This window comes from Leptopilina heterotoma, unplaced genomic scaffold (assembly GCF_015476425.1).
Source record: "Leptopilina heterotoma isolate Lh14 unplaced genomic scaffold, ASM1547642v1 Lhet_337, whole genome shotgun sequence".
NCBI lineage: Eukaryota > Metazoa > Arthropoda > Insecta > Hymenoptera > Figitidae > Leptopilina > Leptopilina heterotoma.
In genome coordinates this window covers 476,221-497,008 of record NW_025111025.1, presented here as the reverse complement: position 1 = coordinate 497,008, position 20,788 = coordinate 476,221, and the positions used below count along the sequence as shown (strand labels likewise).

General features: G+C 21.7%; 4 protein-coding genes and 1 long non-coding RNA gene across 7 annotated transcripts in view; all 5 read right to left on the bottom strand.

Annotated features, from left to right (window-relative positions):
• LOC122505053 (protein cortex) overlaps positions 1–20,788 on the bottom strand; it is a 281,236-nt gene that overhangs the window by 144,974 nt on the left and 115,474 nt on the right. The window lies entirely within an intron of this gene.
• Positions 2,519–4,005, bottom strand: LOC122505059. Of its 2 annotated transcripts, XR_006301888.1 has the most exons (3): positions 3,960–4,005; positions 2,779–2,837; positions 2,519–2,668 (listed from the first exon to the last, which is right to left on the bottom strand). It is a non-coding gene; the product is annotated as an uncharacterized LOC122505059 (long non-coding RNA). The 2 variants fall into 2 exon arrangements; XR_006301887.1 differs by lacking the exon at positions 3,960–4,005 and having other exon boundaries at positions 2,779–2,912.
• LOC122505055 lies at positions 4,624–8,038 on the bottom strand. Its single transcript, XM_043616476.1, has 2 exons — positions 7,907–8,038; positions 4,624–5,973 (listed from the first exon to the last, which is right to left on the bottom strand). Exon 2 carries the CDS (start codon positions 5,810–5,812, stop codon positions 4,751–4,753), a length of 1,062 nt encoding a protein of 353 aa, XP_043472411.1. The 5' UTR covers positions 5,813–5,973; positions 7,907–8,038; the 3' UTR covers positions 4,624–4,750.
• LOC122505057 lies at positions 8,316–11,621 on the bottom strand. The gene is made up of 2 exons (XM_043616478.1): positions 11,515–11,621; positions 8,316–9,715 (listed from the first exon to the last, which is right to left on the bottom strand). The coding sequence occupies exon 2, from the start codon at positions 9,564–9,566 to the stop codon at positions 8,523–8,525; it is 1,044 nt and encodes a 347-aa protein (XP_043472413.1). The 5' UTR covers positions 9,567–9,715; positions 11,515–11,621; the 3' UTR covers positions 8,316–8,522.
• On the bottom strand, positions 12,240–13,496 carry LOC122505058. Of its 2 annotated transcripts, none has more exons than XM_043616479.1 (2): positions 12,973–13,496; positions 12,240–12,853 (listed from the first exon to the last, which is right to left on the bottom strand). In XM_043616479.1, the coding sequence occupies exon 2, from the start codon at positions 12,810–12,812 to the stop codon at positions 12,312–12,314; it is 501 nt and encodes a 166-aa protein (XP_043472414.1). In that variant the 5' UTR covers positions 12,813–12,853; positions 12,973–13,496; the 3' UTR covers positions 12,240–12,311. Both variants share the same exon structure in this region, with proteins under 2 accessions (XP_043472414.1, XP_043472415.1).

Here is a 20,788-nt window from a genome sequence, read left to right as displayed (position 1 = left end):
ATATGTTTCAAATGATGCAACAACTGACTCACCTGGAAAAAAAAGAAAATTTGTTACTAATATGTAAACAATTTGGTTTATTTATTCATTTTATTATTAGTTAATGACCAAGTTTATTTAAATTTTTAATTTAAAAATAGTGAATACATTAAAATTATTTTTCTTTTGCATCGAATACAGATCACATTATTGCAAATATGTTTAAAAGTTATTGCAAAGTTAATACAAAATTTAAGGGAATTTAGGGAAAAGTCAAGAATTTGGATTAAAAAGTACTGAAAAAAATTTAAATTTTTAGAATTCATAAGAAAATTCTAAATTTTTCGGTCTTTTTGGTATAACTCGTAAACTATAAAATTTCCACGATTTCTAATACCAAACCATCAATTTTTTCAATTTCTGACAAAAATTTGAAATTTCTTTTTAAATAACTTAAACTTTGAACTACTATCTTAAAATAAATAAATTATTTAATGAATAATTTTACTTAAATATCTCAAAATTAATTGAATTTTAAAAGAGGCGATTACAATTTTCATCAATAAATGAACTTCAAACGGTTTCAATTTATAATTTTATAAAATTTCAATGTTGAATGAATTTAATTAGAAATTGTAATGAACTTAGATTTTGTTCAAAAGAATTCAATAATTTAAAAAAAATTTAATAAAATTCTACACAAACCTTTAATTATTTTCATAAAAAAATAAAAATTTTCCAGGAATTTAAGTATTTACAAATTTTTTATAAATTTCTTTGCAATAATTCAATTATTTTTATAAAATAATAAAAATCTTACTGAAATTCAATTATTTACAAATATTTTATAAATTTCTTGGCAATCATTCAATTATTTTTGTAAATAATAAAATTTTTTGCAGGGATTCAATTATTTTCGTAAATAATAAAATCTTTACAGGGATTCAATTATTTTCGTAAATAATAAAATCTTTACAGGGATTCAATTATTTTCGTAAACAATAAAATTTTATTTAGGAATTTAATCATTTTCATTAATAATAAAATTCATTGCAGAATTTCAATTATTTTTAATACAATTTTAATCAAATTCCTCGAAAAATTTAATTATTCTTAAAAATTTTTATTAAAATTCGTCAAAAGAATTCTATTATTTAAAAATTTTTTAATAAAATTTTTTATAAGAATGAAATTATAAAAAACTTTCAATTATTAAATAAATAATTTACTTTTGTATTTATATAATAGAATTCTCGTAGAATTTTCTAATAAAAATTGATTTGAAAATGAATTTTAGTTTTAATTTTAGATATTAATAGAGTATGAAAATAATTTTTAAAAACTTACAGTAACAATATTTTTATAATATAAAATAATGATTTTAAAACACTTGGTCCTCTTTAATTATTATAAGATGATTAATTTCAAAAAGGTTTGAATTTGAAATTTTTGTAAATCTTAATTCCTATGGAAAAATAATACCTAATAATTAAATATTTAAAATATTTAGAAAAGAAATTATTGTTTTCAAATAATTTTATAATTAAAGATATTCGTAAATAAATTTCACAGAATATTTTGTTGAATAAATTTTTTTCCTTTATTTTCTAAAAAATCAAAAAATTTCAGTTTCATGTTCAATTAAATTTTCTAATTGACAAATATAATTTATAAACATTATTTTCTTTATTTTTAAAAAACCTTGAATTTTATTAAAATAATTGAAATTAAGAAATATTATTATTAAATTGATGCAAATTATTTCCTTATAAAAATTGAGAATTTTCTACAACAAAATGGGTATATTTCCTACTTCTAAAATTTTTTTAACAATTAACTATTTTCTAGTATTTCTTATAAATAAAACGGAGAATAATTTGCATAATAAATTAGATCAGTCAAACGAATGGAAAATAAGAAACTTTTTAGTAATTAATAATTTATTTAATAATAATATTGAGGCAATAATATATACACGGAAAATTGAATGTTTGAATATTGAAAATTGAGAATATTTTTTTTTTGTGTTGATTGACAGTCAGTAAGTTATAAATAATCAGTTTTCCGTATAAAGCGAACCAAGTGAAGTTATCAAGCGTTTGAATTGTACATCTGGGGAGATGAGATCGCGCGATGAACTTCCCATTATGATCGGCAAAGGATCTGGAATCGATTTATTGCGAGAATCTCAGGGAAACATGATTGTTTCTTCTGGTGAGGTGTGTGGCTCGTAACTTGGAACAGAAAACGTCGCAAATATATATATCTGATGGAAGAATGCGTCTCTCTCTCTCTCTCTTTTACTCTCTCTTTCTTTCTTTCTTTCTTTCCTTCTCTCTTTAGGTAGCCCTTTATAGGCATCTCCACCTTATTCCTTGCTTCCCACGATTCCTCTACACACTTAAATTGCTAATTACAGTTTTATACGTTTCAAGTGCGCAAGGAGAGACAGTGGCGCACATCGTTAAGAGATTTCCTCTCGTTTGTGTTTTAGTTTCCTTTTGTAAATATTAATGATTTAATCAAATTTTTTTTCAACTTCTACTTCTATACACGTTTCAATTAATTTCAAAGTGAAATTTTTTTGTTTTTACAAAAATTCATTTTTTCGTTGGGAATAATGTGTTAAAATAATCGTCTTCTCTTGGTAAATTGTTTATTTATTAAATTATATTGTATTACTTATTACCTATATTAAATAATATAAATTAATTAAATTAATTAAATTAATTATTAAATAATTAATTAACAGCATATGCTGTTAATTACAGAGAAAAAAAATTGTTGAGAAAATTTTACCTTGTCGAGAGATGTATTCCTTTCCACTAAGACGTGGCTTTTGATAAATAATAAATATTCTAAGTAACCAGATAAAAAATTATTTTTACGAGTGTTCGAAAATTTAAAAATTGTTCATGAGAAATAAAAACAAGCTTTTGTAACTGTTTTAATTTAATTTTTTATTATTGAAGAATGAATAGAGTGTATATTACATAAGTAGTTAAAATTTATCGTTCTTTGAACATAATATGTCAAATTGTCGAAATATATTTTTCTTATACAAAATTAAAAAATTCAACGTTCAATTTGAAGGAAATATTTTTTTTTTAATATTTAAAAAAAGTACATTTGCCACAAAAATTGAAATCTTAAATTTGACATTTAGAAACTTTTAACTTTTAACTCGGAGCAATCGCTATCTTCATGTATTATAAAAATATTCTTATAAGTTATTGAATTTAAAAAGTTTTGAATTTGAAATTTTTGAAATTCTTAATTTCTATTAAGAAATAATATTGTTTCAATATTTATTTAAAAAAAAAAAGTTATTGGTGTTTTCGAATAATTTTAAAATTACAGAAATTCGTAAATAAATGTAACAGAACATTTTCTTGAGTAAAATTTTTTCCTTTATTTTCTAAAAATTTAAAAAGTTTCAATTTCATTTTAAATTAAAATTTGTAATTGACAAATATAATAGAATTTATGTAATGTTTCTTTTCCAAAAGAAAAGAATGAGTTTCTGAACAATATTGTTATTGAGAAATATAAATTTTGCATAAAATGGGTATATTTTCTACTTCTAAAATTTTTTAACAATGAACTATTATCTAGTATTTTTTATAAATAAAAAGGAGAAAAATTTGCATAATTTAGATCAATCAAACGAAATTCGTTATAGAAAAAAGCATATAATAAACAAAATTTATTTATTAATCATAATTTTTTTATATTTTCTTATTTTAAATATTGTTTTATTATAAATCATGAAAAAATATCTGCATTTTTTCAATCTGTCAAACACTATGTAAGGAATAAAAATGGAACTAACAAATATATTTATAAAATCGTCTTCTCTTGGTAAATTGTTTTTTTTATTAAATTATATTGAATTACTCATTATATTGAATAATTAAATTCCTTACTTATTAAATAGTTAATTAATTTCAAAAAGAAAAAAATTTGTAAGAAAATTGTACCTTGTCAAAAAGATGTATTTTTTCCACTAAGACGTGGCGTTTGATAAAGACTCTAAGTAACCGCAGTTAAAAAATAATTTTTATGAATTTTCGAAAATTTTAAAAATTGTTCGTGAGAAATAAAAACAATCTTTTGCAACTGTTTTAATATTATTTTTTATTACTGAAGAAAGAATACAGAGAATATTACATAGTTAAAATTTATCGTACATTTATCATAATATTTTTTTGTTAAAAATATTTTATTTTTTAATATAAACTAAAAAATGAAATAACGTTCAAGTGAAAGGAATATTTCTTTTTAAAAAGATTATTAAAAAATTATTTGTTACAAAAATTGAAAACTTAAATTTGACATTTAGAAACTTTGTAAAATTAATGTTTTTGTTACTTATTTTGACGCATAATAATGAAAAATTAATTTTTTACTAAAGAGGAAAACGTTTTTTTATTATTTATAAGAGATTAAATATTTTAAAAATAATATTAATAATAATAATAATTAATAATAATGTAAAATTTAGAAATGCTCATGAAAAATATTATTAATCTTTTTCAAATTTGATTAAGATTTTTATTCTATTGAAGAAGAAGCATAAATTATTATTACATAGATAGTGAAAATGTATTCTATATTTAAAATTATTTTGAGGACTAAAAACTATTTTCGATATACATTGAAAATGCATTTTTCGAAATTTAAAAATAAATATAGTATTTATTTTTTTCTTAATTCCTTCCTTTAAGTGTAGAACAAAATAATAAAATTCGTTAATTTTCTTCATTTTATGTTAATGATTCCTGGAATGATATTCTAAATATTCTTTCTCTAGGGTTTGAAGATTTTCAACTTTATTCGCCCAATTTGTCAGCAACTTTTGATCATTTATATTCAAAACATAAACATTTTGAATCAAACGTTGAAGAATTATTCCAGATCGCCTAACAGGGTTCAGTTTTTTAGACAAAATTAATTTTGTATCAGGAAGAATTACATAAAGATCTTCATTACTTTCTGTGATTTCATTTAAATTCACAATTTGAATATTATTCAAAATGTTCACATCATAAGAGACCAAATATGTAAAAGGTGTAATTTCCTTGATAAGAGATTCATACTTTTGATTACCACCACTGCAAACCTGAAATTCTTTGACACGAATAACGTCATTCTTTTTAATATCACAAATAAATTTTTCCGATTTTATTAAATAGAATGTACAAAGTTCTGCAACATCGGAATCAGATGATAATTGTGGTCTCTCTTTATATTGACGAATAGCCAAATTAAAAATTGCTCTTCTTATTCTCCAGCCTAGAGGATTTTCCAAGTTAATTTGCGAATAATCTTGTAGAAAAATTCTAAGAGCATAATAATCTTCAAATGAAAGTAATTCGTTGAGTTTCATTCTTACATAACTGTAGAATAAATGTTGAAATGATATTTCAAATGAATTATTAAATACATTTGAATTAAGATTTTTGAAACAATCACCAGCATCATTAATATCAAAATAGTTTGATTCCATAAAAGTAAAATATCGCAAAACTTTGAAATGAATAGGATTTATTAGTTTCATATCGTGAAAGAATTCAATTGGCTTTCCAGTTTTATTTATTTCTTGAAGAAAATAATCGAGTTTATGCACACTGAGAACATGATTTTCCAACATGACCCACGCTTCATACTTGAAAGGATAATTAATATGATTGTCGATTGCTAATAATTTTCTGTCATAAAAATCATTAGCCATCTCTAAACGCTCAGTTGGTAATATTCTCGTTGACACTGCAATTTGTATTGTTAAAGAAAATATTATTGTAATAATATTTCCGAGTGCAATTTTATTCATTTTCAATCAAGAGAATATACAAATTTTCTTTTTAATTTCGTATACAGCAATTAAACAACTCAACGTGTGGTTTAAGTTTCTCTATGCTTTCGTATTTTATCTTTTAATCGAGAAATCTTTTTTCTTGATTGCTCAAAAACCTCGTCAAAAACTTCCTTAATCTATAAGAAAAAAATAACTACCTAATGTATATAATTTTAACAAACAATACTAAAATTAAAAAAAATAAATAATGAAGGTTTAAAATACTTAAATAAAATTAGAAATTTTAAAAATAATAGAATTTAAAAATTTTCTAATTTAAATTTTTGTTGAAAATCCTAAAGAAATTCAATTTTGGAGAAATTACAAATATTTGCAGAAATTCAATTATTTAAAAAAAAATAAAATTCTCATAACTTTCAACTATGTTGAAAATTTGAAAAAAATTCTAGTAAAAATTCCAATTATCTTTATAAGTAACAAAATTCTTCTCCAAAGTTCAATTATTTTCATAAATGTCAAAAGAATTCTTGTCCTAATTTCAATTATTTTCAAAAATAAAATGCATTTTTCTAATTTTAATTATTTTAAATATCTACTATTTTAATAAAATTTCCCAAAAAGAATTCAATTATTTTCATAAATAATAAATTTTTTTAGCAATAAAAATTTTTGACTGTCTTTTTTTTAACTATTTAAAAAGTCGACTATGTTTTTGCATAATTATTATCGATTGATATTTTTATATATTTTTATTTTTAAAATACATAGTAAGTTTTTACATTATTTTTAAAAACTATTAAAAGTTAGAAAAATACTGTTAGAAATATTTGTAATAACCGAATTCATTCCTAAAAATAAGTAATTAATTTATTTATTTACTAATAATTGGCTAATAGGTATTATTATTTAATTTAGTGTTTTGAAAAATTTATTTTTTATGAAATTTTTGCGTTATCTCGTTAATATTTTGGATTCAGTATCAATTGTGTAATTAAATTTATCATTAAAATTTTTATATTATAAACAATAATAATTATTGTATTATAATAATTTTTGTATAGGATAATTATTGCACTTTTTAATATAATTGTAATTTACGGCAAATAAATTTAGTAATATTTTAATATTTAATCAAATTCCATAAATTTTCTCTTTTCAATTTTTTTTCAACCCTATCTTGATTTTTGCATATTACTTTTTATAAAAAAAATTAAGTGTTTTATTATAATTTAACAAAATTTTCATCTACTTTCTAAATTTGAATTTATAAAAATGTTTACTAATTTGAATTAATAACGGAGTTTTTGCTTTTGAATTAGTAACATTTACTAATAAATCAGTAAAGTTAGTAAAATTTACTAATAAATAAGTAAAATTAATAAACTTTACTAATAAATTAGTGATACAAAAAATAATTATTTTTTTCAACGTTAATTTTTTGTTACGACAAAAACTTTTGTTAAAAAAAAAACGGTAAAATTTCTTACAAGAGAAAAACATTTAAATTTTTGTCAATAAAAACACTGAAATTATTCTAAAAAAAGAAAAAAGTAAAATTTTTGTTTAATAATAATTTTAAATTAAATTATTAATAATACTATTTTTTTATATCAAATAACAAGTTAGATAAAATTAAAAAAATTCTATTTTAAATAATAAATTCTAGAATAGGAAATATTTTCTAATAAAAAAATTTATTATTTATAAAATCTGTATAAAATCTGATCTAGAATAATTTTAATTAATTTATTTAAATTAAAGTAAATTTTTTTAGTTTCAAATTTCAAATATAAACGTTGTTGCGTTTACATTTAATATTTAATTATTCAAATTGTAAATCATATGAATTCGTATATGTAATAATTTTTAAATTTATTTAATTCTTCAATTTTAAAAGCAATTTTTCATAGTTTAAAATAATTTGCAACTAACACAAATAAGGAATAAAAATGAACAAAACAAATAAATTTTATAAAATCGTCTTCTCTTGAAAAATTGTTTATTTATTTAATTATATTGAATTACTTATTATATTGAATAATTAAATTGCTTAATTATTAAATAATTAATTAATTTCAAAAAGAAAAAATATTTCTAAGAAAATTTTACCTTGTCAAAAAGATGTATTTCTTTCCACTAAGACGTGGCTTTTGATAAACATTCTAAGTAACCTAAAAAAATTATTTTTATGAATCTTCGAAAATTTAAAAAATTGTTCGTGAGAAATAGAAACAATCTTTCGCAACTGTTTTAATATTATTTTTTATTATTGAAGAAAGAATACAGAGAATATTACATAGTTAAAATTTATCGTACGTTTATCTCGGACGTAAAAATTCTATTAAAATTTACCATAATATTTTTTTGTTAAAAATATTTTATTTTTTAATATAATCTAAAAAATGAATTAACGTTCAAGTGAAAGGAATATTTTTTTTTTAAATATTATTAAAAACTTAATATAATTTTCAACAAAAAATTAAAAATATAAAGTAAACATAAAAAACTTGGTAAATTTTTTAAATACTTGACCCAAAAATTTTAATTTTTCGAAGAAATATAAAAAAATTTTCTTTCATTTGAACGTTTATTGCTTTGGGAACATACTAAAAATTAATGTATTCTTAAAGTTTACATTATTTCTCATATTTATTGTTAAAATTTTTCTTTTGTGATTCAACTATTCCCTTGAATGATGAAACTTCTGAATTCTTTTGATTAAAATTTATTGATGCCTTTTTAAATAATCCACCTCTTTTATTTTAAAATATTCAATTGCATTTGCTATTTTAACTAATTGGTTTTCTTTATTTTCTTCTTGCATGAAAATTGGCACTATTGTAATATGTATTCCATTATATCTAGTGATGTATGGTGGACCAGAGACCATCATTTTTGTGTCAGGAAAAATTATATATAAATCTTGATGATTATTTGTAATTTCTCTAATATTCACAACTTGATGATATTCCCAAAATGTCAAATTAAAATAAACTTTAGATCGAGAACGTTCAATCCCAGTTTGATGTTGAACTATATTCTCTAATTCCTTATTGCAAAATAAAAAATTTGAATTATCAAAAATCATACCATGTTTCAGTGTCGCAATTCCACCTGTATTCATTATTTGAGATAAGTAACAATTAAATATAGGATTATCATTTGGAAATGTTTTTAAAACAGACTTGTACTGTCTAATGGTTAAACTGTAAATAGCATTAATTATTTTCCACATTGCGGGAGAATCCTTTGAAATCAGCGATTTATCTTCTAGAAAAGCCATGAGAGCATAATAATTTTCAAATGAAACAACTTCCTTGAGATTTCTTTCCATATATTTTTGATATAATTTCGCTGTTGAAATTTGGGATTGATAGTTAAAAATTCTTTTGAAACCATTGACTATTTCATTTGCATTGGACAATGTTAAAGAACTTGATTCCAAATCAGTAAAATATCGCAAAATCCTAAAATTGAGAGGATTTTTTAGTCTTCTGTTTATAAAACTTTTATGTGGATATCCAGTTTCGTTTACCTCTTTTAAAAATAGATTTATATTATCACTAGAGAGAAGATATTTTTTTACATAATTCCAAGCCTCATATTTAAAAAAATCAGCAATATTGTTGTTTATTGCTTCGGATTGTTTATTGCATAACTCATCAAATTCTTCAGCCCGCTCGCTTGCTGTTATTCTCGTTGACATTACTATTTGCAATGTTAATGCAAACATTATTGCGATAACATTTCCAATTCCAATTATATTCATTTTTGATTCAAAGAATATACAACAAAAATTTTTAATTAATTTTTTATACAATAATTAAAGAAATCAACGTGTGATTTATTTTTTATGCTTTTCTGATTTATCCTTTATTCGAGAAACCTTTTTTCTTAATTGTTCATAAACCTCCAAATCTATAAAAAAAAATACAAAAATTTATATAATTGTAAAAACAGTATTAAAAATCGAAAATAAAGATACTGATTAAAATGTATTTTTAATTTTTTTGTCCTTCTCTTTTATACAAAAATATTAGAATTTATCACTGAACAGAAAAATAAATTTTTTTACACACCGAGAGATAACAGTTTTCTAATATTGTTTTCCTAAATTTTTAATGATTTAAAAAAAATTCGATAAAACAGTTAAATGATTATTAAACTAAAAAAATATTTTTTATCACTTTGAAAGAAAAATAAAATTTCGAGTATCAGGAAAAATACACATTTTTCTAAGACTAATCGTCTCTATTTTTAATAGTTTATTTTTGTCAACATAATAGTTTAAATATTGCAAAATTAAAAAAAATAAAATTCGAGAAAAATTCAGCAATCTTTGAAAATATTAAAAAGATTTCATTCCTTTTTTTATTTTACCACGAATTTTAAAACGAAACGTTAAATTTTTCCTATAGCGACAACAATTGAACTTTAAAGAATAAGAAACGGAATTTATTTTAAATAATTAAATTCTTAAGAAATTTTCATAAAATTATAATTTATAAATTATTTAGTGATTCATTTTACTTAAAAATTTCAAATATTTTTTAATTTAAGAAAAAGTCCAAACGCAATTTTTTAATTTATTAAATTTAATAATGGAAAATTTTTGAAAAATTGAATTTTAAATAATAATAAATAAATAATCTGAAGAAGTTAGTTTTTGAAAAATTTGTATTCAATTTTTTTTAAATTTGTTTAATTATCAAAATAATGAATTTTTATTGAACAATTTTCAAATATTTAATCGAATTTTGGATAAAATTTAATCTAAAACAATTGAAATTTAAACGTATTTTAAGTGAACTTTCTTTTTTCTCAAAAAAAAAATGATTTTTTCTTTCTTTATGAAATTTCTCAAAATTATTAAAAATTATTGATTTAGAAAAGAATTTCAGTCAAAAAATTCTAGAAAATAATTAAATTGAAATCTTGAAAATAATTTTAGAGAAGTTGCAACAATTTAATAATTCTTATAAATTATAGAATTTCAAATGGGTTTACAATTTTTGAATTTTTGAAAATCTTGCAATAAAATGTGTTGAAATAGGGGAATTTTAATTTCTATTTGCATTAATTCTTATAAACAAGATTTTTTATGTTCCTTATCCTTTTCTCTATGTGTATATTTTACATAGAATTTTATTCACCATTACTTTTAATTTAAAAAAACAAATATAATTTTTTGCCAAAAAACACACATTTAATTACGAATAAAGTAAATTAAATGCGTTTTCGAAAATACAAACGTTATTTACAAACAAAAACAAATTTTAACTTTTTGTCTATACAAAAAAGTGAAATATTTTAAAGTACATATTTATTTGCTTTCTAAAAGCTATAATTTAACATCATTTTTAAAAAATATATCTATTCAAAACATATTTATAAAATAAAATAAAGTTAGGAAATGGAAAAAACACTATTAATTTGTAAATTTTGTCAATATCCTTTAATTAATGTAAATAAAATTATTTAATAGTTATTATCTAATTATTATTAAATAATTAATTGTGATTGTGAAAGCAATTTTTGAGTTTTAAATAGAAATAATTTATTTATAATAGTTGTCTGTTTTTGAAAAGTTGTTTAGTTATTAGATTTAATAATAATATAGTGTTAATTAATAATTTCTTTATTTATTTTTTAATTCCAAATTATTTCTATATATTAGATATTAAAAAAAAAGAATTAGAATTTTAAGAAAATATTACCTTGTCAGAGAGAAGTATTTCTTTCCATTGAGTCGTTTTTTTTTTTTTTTTTTTTTTTGATAAATATTCTAAACAACTGGATAAAAAATTATTTTTATTACAAGTCTTCGAAAATATGAAAATTTCTAATGAAACATAAAAATAATCTTTTGCGTTTCTTTCATATCATTATTATTTTTTTTTTTTTTTGAAGAACGAGTACAGTGATTAACATTTATTGTATATTTAAAATATGAGAAATATTTCTTAAATGTTTAAAATTATTTTTCATTTGTTCGAAATATTTCTAATATTTGAAATAATAATTCAAATACCAGAAACAATTTTCTAACACAAAATGAAAAATGGCCCTAATAGTTTTGAACGTTCAAATTAAAGAAATATTTTATTACAATTTAAAAATATTAATTTTTTTTACTTGACTTAAAATGTTAGTAATTTTTCAATGATTTTTTGATAAATATTCTAAATAATTTGTAAAAAAAAAGTTAAATTTCGAAAACTGGTGTAAAATTTAAAAATTGTTTATGAGCAATAAAAATAATCCTTTCCAATGTTTTTCCAGATTACAATTTTTTATATTGAAGAAGAAGTACAATGAATATTACATAAGTAGTTAAAATTTATTGTACATTTAAAATAATAATAATAATAGTTCAAATATTAAAAATATTTTTCTAATATCTATTCTAAAAGAACTTGAAAAAAATTCTAAAAGTTTACATTTTTTATCATATCGTTGAAATTCTTCTTTTACGATTAAAAATAAAATGGATAAATTTTCTTTATTAAAATTATTAGAGATTTTTTAAATAATTCTCCTCTTTAGTTTTTAAATTTTCAATTGCATTTGCCATGTGAACCAATACTCCTAAAATATCGTTGACTTCAGTTATTTGCATTGGTAACATTTGAATAAACATTTTATTATGCATAAATCTGTATGGATCACTGAATCTGTAGTTTGTTTCAGGAAGAATTACATAAAGATCGCGATTATCATCTGTAATTTCTTTTATATTTAAAACTTGATAATATTTCGAAAATGTCAGTTTAGTATAAACTAGAGTTAAAGAATTATTGTCAATTTCAGTTTCTGGAGCAATAACATCTTTTAATTCAGGATAGCAAAGTCGAAATTGTGCATTTCTATAAGTAATGCCCTCTTTGACTTTAGCAATCATTTCATTTTTTCTTAAACTTGCAAAGAAACAATGTCTCTCAGGATTATTACTAGAATGTGAGTCAAATGTTGGATTATATTGTCGAAGAAGCAAACTGTAAATTGCCCTTTTCATTCGCCAACCTGCGGGGGTATCGATCTCAAATTTTGGATTGTCTAAAAAAATCAAAAGAGCATAATAATTTTCAAATGAAATAACTTCTTTGAGTTTTCTTTCCATATATTTTTTAAATAATTTCTCTGCTTTAAATGAGAAAAAATCATCAAAGACATACGATTTAAGACTTTCAACTTGTTTCGTTGCTGTTCTTAATTGAAAAGTGGTTGATTCCAAATAAGTGAAAAATCGCAAAATCGAAAAATCAACTGGATTGAGTAATTTTCTATTTTTGTAATTTATACTTGGACGTCCAGTTTTATTTATTTTGATAATAAATGATTGCAGTTCATCATCACTGAGAACATATTCTTCAATATAATTCCAAGCCTCATTTTTAAAACAATCAGCAATATGATTGTCAATAACATCATATTGTTTATTGTATAACTCATTAAATTCATCAGCTCGCTCGCTTGCTGTTCTTCTCGTTGACACTACTATTTGCAATGTTAATGCAAATATTATTGCGATAACATTTTCAATTCCAATTATATTCATTTTCGATTAAAAGAATTTGCAACAAAATTATAAATTATACAACAATACAATTTTTTATACAATAATTAAAGAAATCAACGTGTGATTTAATTTTTTTGCTTTTCTGTTTTATCCTTTTGTAGAGAAACTTTTTTTCTTGATTGTTCATAAACGTCTTAATCTATAAAAAAAATATCAAATTTTATAATTTTACAAACAGTATTAAAAATCAAAAATAAAGATACTGTTTAAAATATATTATTATCATTTTTTCGTCCTTTTTTTCGTTAAAAATATTAGAATAATTTATAACTGAACAAAAAAATAAATTTTTTTACACACCGAGAGATAACAGTTTTCTTAAAAATAAATTTTTTTACACACCAACAAAAAACAGTTTTCTTATATTATTTCCCTCAATTTTTAACATAGTTTAAAAAAATATTAAAAAATTTAAATGATTATTAAACTAAAAATTTTTTTTTAAAAATAAAATTTTTGGAGTATTAGGAAAAATACGTTTTTCAAAGATTAATCGCCAGAATTTTTAATAGTTTCTTTTTGTCAACAAAGTAGCGATTAAGCATTGCAAAATTGTGAAAATTCGAGAAAAATTTATCAAACTTTGAAAATATTAAAAAGATTTAATTCTTTTCTTTTTGGTTTGTCTTATAAACTTCGAAATTACCACGAATTTTAAAACGAAATATTAAATTTTTCCTATAGCGACAATAATTGAACTTTATAGAATACAAGACTGAATTTATTTTAAACAATTAAATTCTTAAAATTCTAAATTCTTGAAAAGCGCTTTAATCTATAAATAAAAATTAATAACATAAAGTTGGTATTAATTTTTATTTATAGATTAAAGCGTTTTTAGCAATTTTAAATTTTGTTTTAACAAACAATCTTTAACCGAACAATAAAATAATTAACAAATCTTTTAAAAATAAAAATACACTTTTCACTCATAAATTCGGATTTATTATTTATATTCAAATTTTATTTTAAAAATGGGTAATTTTATTTATAAGGATTATTATAGTATATAGAATAATTAGATTAGTTATTAAATTCATAAATTATTTCTGTATTAGTATAAAAAAAAAATATTAAAAAAATTTTACCTTGTCGGAGAGAAGTGTTTCTTTCCATTAAGTCGTGTTTTTAATAAACATTCTAAATAAGTAGATAAAAAATTATTTATAAGTCTTCGAAAATATGAAAATTTTTCGTGCAACATAAAAATAATCTTTTGCATTACTTTTGTATCATTATTTGTTATTGAAGAAAGAGTACAGTGATATGTTTCTAATATTTAAAATTATTTTTCAAATATTATAATTATTTCTCTAATATTTAAAATTATAATTCAAATATTTAAAATATTGCTCTAATATATAAAATTATTTTTCAAATATAAATATTTCTCTAATACTTAAAATTATATTTCAAATATTAGAAATATTGCTCAATTAATAGAACTAATTTTTTAACCCAAAGTGAAAAATGTTCCACTTGTTTCAAACGTTCAAATGAATTTTCCATTAAAAATATTTGCAAAAATTAATAATTGCAACAAAAATTAAAAAACTTAAATTTCGCATTTGTTTTCGTGACGCAAATATTATTGTAATAAAATTTTAATGTGAAAAAGAAATAAATAAACAATATTCGTCATATTTATTGTTCAACATTTTTTTAAGATTACATATTCACATTAATAATGAAACTCATAGATTAGTTTTTCATATAAAGTTATTAAGAATTACATCTTCTTCTAATTCAAAATAGTAAAATAAAAAAGTTTCGTTAAAAAAAATTCTTTTATATTTTCTTTCGGATTATTATTTTTTATTCAAGTTTTAATATAACAATTGAATAATAATGAAATAAAATATTAAGAATTCATTTATTAGTGCGATAACTAGGGAAGAAAAGTGAAAATTTTAGAAAAAAAATTGTAATTGAATCGGCGCTAATAAAATGCCACACGTACATTAACGATTTATCCAAGAGAATAAATCCGTCAAGAAACAGGATCCCGCGATAGTCGAGCGACAATATAACAAGGGACGTGCGTGCTGGTAACGTCCTTTTCAGATATCTCGATACAGGTGACTGTCCTTTTGGTTAATGTCAATTCCGCATTCATTAAGTAAATGCAAAAATAATAATTAATCACTAAAAATACATTCATTTCTTGTAATTATCTTCGATTATTCCCTTTTTCTCCGAACAATATTATTACATATTATTTGTAATTATATATAATAAATATTAAAATTTTAAATTAAAAAATATTAAATATTAAAATAATTATTAATATTATAATATCAATGATATAGAATATATGTCAGTGAGAGAAATTTTTAACAGTGTAAAATAAAAAAAATTTTTTAAATATATTATATAAAAATATGCTTTACATATAAATATATAAAGTTTTTTTTTACTATTAAATAGTAACTATAAAATTGTATACAAACTTTACATAAATTAAATAAATATATGTAAAATAAATAAATATATAAATATATACATATATATACTTTAAATAATGTTTAAAAAATATACTAATAATAAAATTAGTCACATATAGTTATTAGGTTATTACTGCGAAAAATCCACTTACTTCTATTCAAAAAATAAGAAAAACATATTTTCCAGACTTACTTATACAAATTTAATTATTTTCCATTTTATATTATAAGGATTCCTATCAACGAATGAGATCAAGGCGAATTAATATCGCATATTTTGTTTCAGACTCGACCATCCGGCAAATCACCTGGGAAACCTGTTTAATCTCACCTTATAGCCACCGTCATTATATTCAACGAATTCACCAGCATCGGTAAGTTCTCTCGAAAACTACAATTTTATTACATTGCATTTCATTTTCACTGACTATTATTATAGTATCAAATTGTTCCTTAAAAGGTTTATTCGCTTAGTTACATTATTCGCTTAATATAATACTTGTATCGATTAATTAAATTAACAAGGGAGAAAAGAGAGAAAAAAAAATTTTCCGATTGCCTTGAATGATACTGTTTTAATTGTTATTGTTCTTTATATACCTCCGGTCTTGTCAATTGATTATTATGATGATCTCTTCAACTCATTATTATGTATTAAAGAAATTTGGACTTACAAAACTATTATACTTGGAGATTTTAATATTCCTAGTTATAAATTATTTTGTGAGAATAACATCTTCTTTAATGATAAAATTTTACTTTTAAATTTATTTTCACAAACATTGGAACTTCGACAGGTCAATAGTATTCCTAATTCATTAAATAGGCTTCTTGACTTAGTCTTTGTAAACTTTAAAGTTAATATTGAAAGATGTTTGGATCCAATTTTTCCAGAAGATAAATATCACCCATCACTGATAATGTGTTCTGATTTAGTGACTGAAAAAAAGATAACTAATTGTCCTATAAATGAAAGTTCTCTCCGTTACAATTGGAATTTATGCAATTGGAATCAACTTTATATAAGACTTTTTGATAATGATTGGTCTGCTTTAACTGATTGTTATGATGTTAATGAATGTTGTATGATTTTCTATGAGGTATTGAATAATGCAATTTTAGAATCTGTACCAAGAATTGTAAACAATAATAAGAAATACCCAGTTTGGTTCACATCTGACATTATAACAGATATTCGTTTAAAAGAGAAATTTAGAATTAAATTTAAGGAAACTCGACAATCATATTATTTGGATTTATATAAACATTATCGAATAGATATTAAGAATCGTATTACAATTGCATATAATAATTACACAAAAAATGTTGAGGATAATATTTCTTTATCACCGTCTGTTTTTTGGAATCACATGCATCGAATCAGACGTGAATCTAGAATACCTGGAATAATGAAATTCAGGGGTGTTGAATATAGGTCTGCAAATGTTATTGTAAACTCATTTGCAGAGTTTTTTGATAGTGTATATAACAAGAATACTTCTGTATTGGATATTCCTTCGAATTATGATCAACCCCAGTTTCTTGGAGATAGTTTAAGAATTTATGAAATAGATGTAAAAAGGGCTATTGCAAGGTTATCGTCTAAAAAGAAAACTTCTGGTCATGATCTCATTCCTGCATTTGCAATAGTAAAACTCTCTAAAGTCTTAATTAAACCTCTCACACTTATATTCAATAAGTCTTTATCATCTGGTTTGTTCCCAAGTGTTTGGAAGAGAACAAGAATTTGTCCTGTTTTCAAGCAGGGAGACAGATCTGAAGTGACAAATTACCGACCCATCTCAATTATAAATAATTTCTCTAAGATCTTTGAAATGTGCATTTATGAGATTATATTTGGCAAGTTATCGAGTGAAATTTCTATTTATCAGCATGGTTTCATCCCTAAAAGATCAACAACTACAAATTTATTAGTTTTCACACAACATATTTATGATCTATTAAATGAGTATCCTCAAGTTGATGTGATCTACACAGATCTTAGCAAAGCATTTGATACAGTTGATCATCGGTTGCTGATGGGTAGACTTCTTACTCTTGGATTGCCGGATAAATTAATACAAGTAATTAAATCTTATTTATCTAATCGACCTAATTTTATTCAATATAATGGATTTGAAAGCAAACCTTTTTTCCCTTCATCTGGTGTTCCTCAGGGATCTAATCTTGGACCATTGCTTTTCACCATCTATATGAACGACCTAACTCCGTCTTTAATTTGTTATCACCTACTTTATGCAGATGATGTAAAACTTTATCTTCCAATTACTAATGCCAATTCGTGTGAAGTACTTCAAGATAATTTAAATAATTTTAATGATTGGTGTAAAAATAACAAATTAAATTTAAATATTGATAAATGTAAAGTAATGTCATTTGTGAGGGGGAAAGCGATGGTCTCTTATCAGTATTCTATTGAGGGAAACTATGTTGAGAGGGTTAATGCGTTCAAAGATCTTGGAGTTTCTTTTTCACCTAGTTTGTCATTTAAGGATCATGTTTCAGATATGGTTAATAGTGCTAACAAAACTCTTGGCTTTTTATTTAGGTCATTTAAACAATTTAAAAAGAAATCAACTTTAATGGTTCTCTTTCAAGCATTTGTTGCATCCAAATTTTTATATGCACCAGTTATTTGGTCTCCCTTTTTTCAAAAGTATTCTGATGCAATTGACAATTGTCATAAGCAATTTTTAAAATTTTTAGCTTGGCGAGAAGACAAAGTCTATCCTCCTAGAGGAACTGAATTTAAGGTTCTCCAAGCTAGATTTGGTGTGTGGTCTTTGGGAGAAAGACGAGAATTTGCCCATATAATATTCCTCTTTAAACTCATTAGAGGTATGATTGAATGTCCTTTTGTTTTGGAGATGGTACCTTTCAATGTCCCTAGTTACACAATAAGAAATACGGCTCCTTTCTATATACCGTCTGTACTTAATATTCATTCTCCACTTTATCGAATGTGTTCTTATATCAATAATATGTTTCTTCTATCTGACTGTGTGAATTTAGATCTGTTTTCTATGTCATTAAGTGAATTTATATCTGCAACACGTAAATTTATCAAACAAACATCGTAATTTAGACTCTAAGCAATGTATATATACAGTTTGTATTCAGCAACAATTTAATTTTGTAATTATAGTAGCCCTGTCAATGGTTTTTACTGTTGGGCTTTGTTATAAATAAATAAATAAATAAATAAATATAATAATGATATTAATGTTAATAATAATAATAAATATTATTAATAATAATAATAGTAATAATAATAATAAGAATAATAGTAATAATACAAAATCCTATTCAATCTATTATAATATTTACACTCTTCTCTTTATTTAGTAAATTTTCTTCCGTAAACTACTAAACGTACGTAACTTGTGCTTAATTTTTTTTTTCCTTCAAGTTTTTTCATTTTTTATATTCACAATTTTGTGTCGCTAATACTTAAAAATGTATGTAAACGTGAATTTTATTCTTATCGTTGTGTAAAATATAGTTGAAAACCGGTAGAAGTTAATGGCAATATCAAAGAGCGAAAAAGAGACAAAAATTGACTCTCAATAATATAATTTGCTAACTATAAAAGGATCATAACCGTTTTTTTTCTAGCAGAATTTACAAATATTTTCCCTTAACCGAATCGTAATTGGATTTTCTTTTACATCTTAATCGGATATTTATTTTATTTAAAAAATAGTATGCGAATACAAGCATAAGAAATTTATTTATTGTCATATACTTTCTATATTTAAACCACTTCAGTCGTTAATTAAATAATATTTTTGTTTATCAATGAAAATGGTTTAAATTGAAAAAAATTACTTTATATGAAAACGATTTATACAAAAACAGTTGAAATGAGGCGCATGAATAGATATCAATTTTTATTTTCCGAATCTTTATTTTACCGAAATTCTTTTTGTCTAAGAATTAATTATATAACTTCTTTTAATCGAAATATTACTTTTACAGAATATTTTTTTATAATTATTATTTAAATTAATAATTTCTTTTAATCGAAATAAATAATTTACAGAAACATTATGTTTTCAAAATGAACGATTGAACGAATAATTATTTCCAAAAATTCTTATAAAAAATTATTTTTCACATAAAAATTTTTTTCTATTTACGAAAAAAAAATTGATAAAAAAAAGTAGGTAAAAAAGATTTTTTTTGCGAACAAGTTGTAAATTTATACGATTTTACACGAACAGTTTGAAATTTATTGAAACGTTTATATATTACGAGCTTATCAATAGTAGATCCCGGAAGTTCAAGGGCGTGTACAGAAACTTGTAGTCATTTTTCTCTAAGGCAGTAAATCACTCGCCTGGATGCACTCGTTCTTCGATGATCTCGTGACAATTTTTCCAAGAGACTCGTTAAGATGGTAAACCACCATTCGACGTAAATTACGATTCCCGCTTAAAATAAATTCATGATGTTTGTATTCATATGTGTATAGTTATATATTTTATGATAATGAGAAATGCCAAATGTAATTTATATTATTTTTATCTAAAATATATTTGTAATTTGTTTAAATTTCAGAAAAAAAATTTCTCTATAATAATATAATTATAATAATATAAAAATATTTTTTACAAAAAAAAGGGGGGTTTCAAAAAATTTAGTCTCAGTTTCGGCCCATATATTTTGTTAAATTAACGTAATACCTATATTTGTCTCTCAGAACTAATTTTGCTATTTATTTGTTTTAAATAAAAATTTTATTTCACATAAATAATAGAATTTTATTTAAACGAAATAAAATTTATTTAAAACAAATAAAGTCTAGTTGGTTCTGAGTTATATCTTTTCTCTAGTTTGTGATGTACAAAACTGAGTAAAAAAAATTTAGTGGAAATTAAATATACAAAAATAAACTAAAAATTAAATAATTCAGTAAATTTAATTTTTAGGGTAATTAATTTAAAC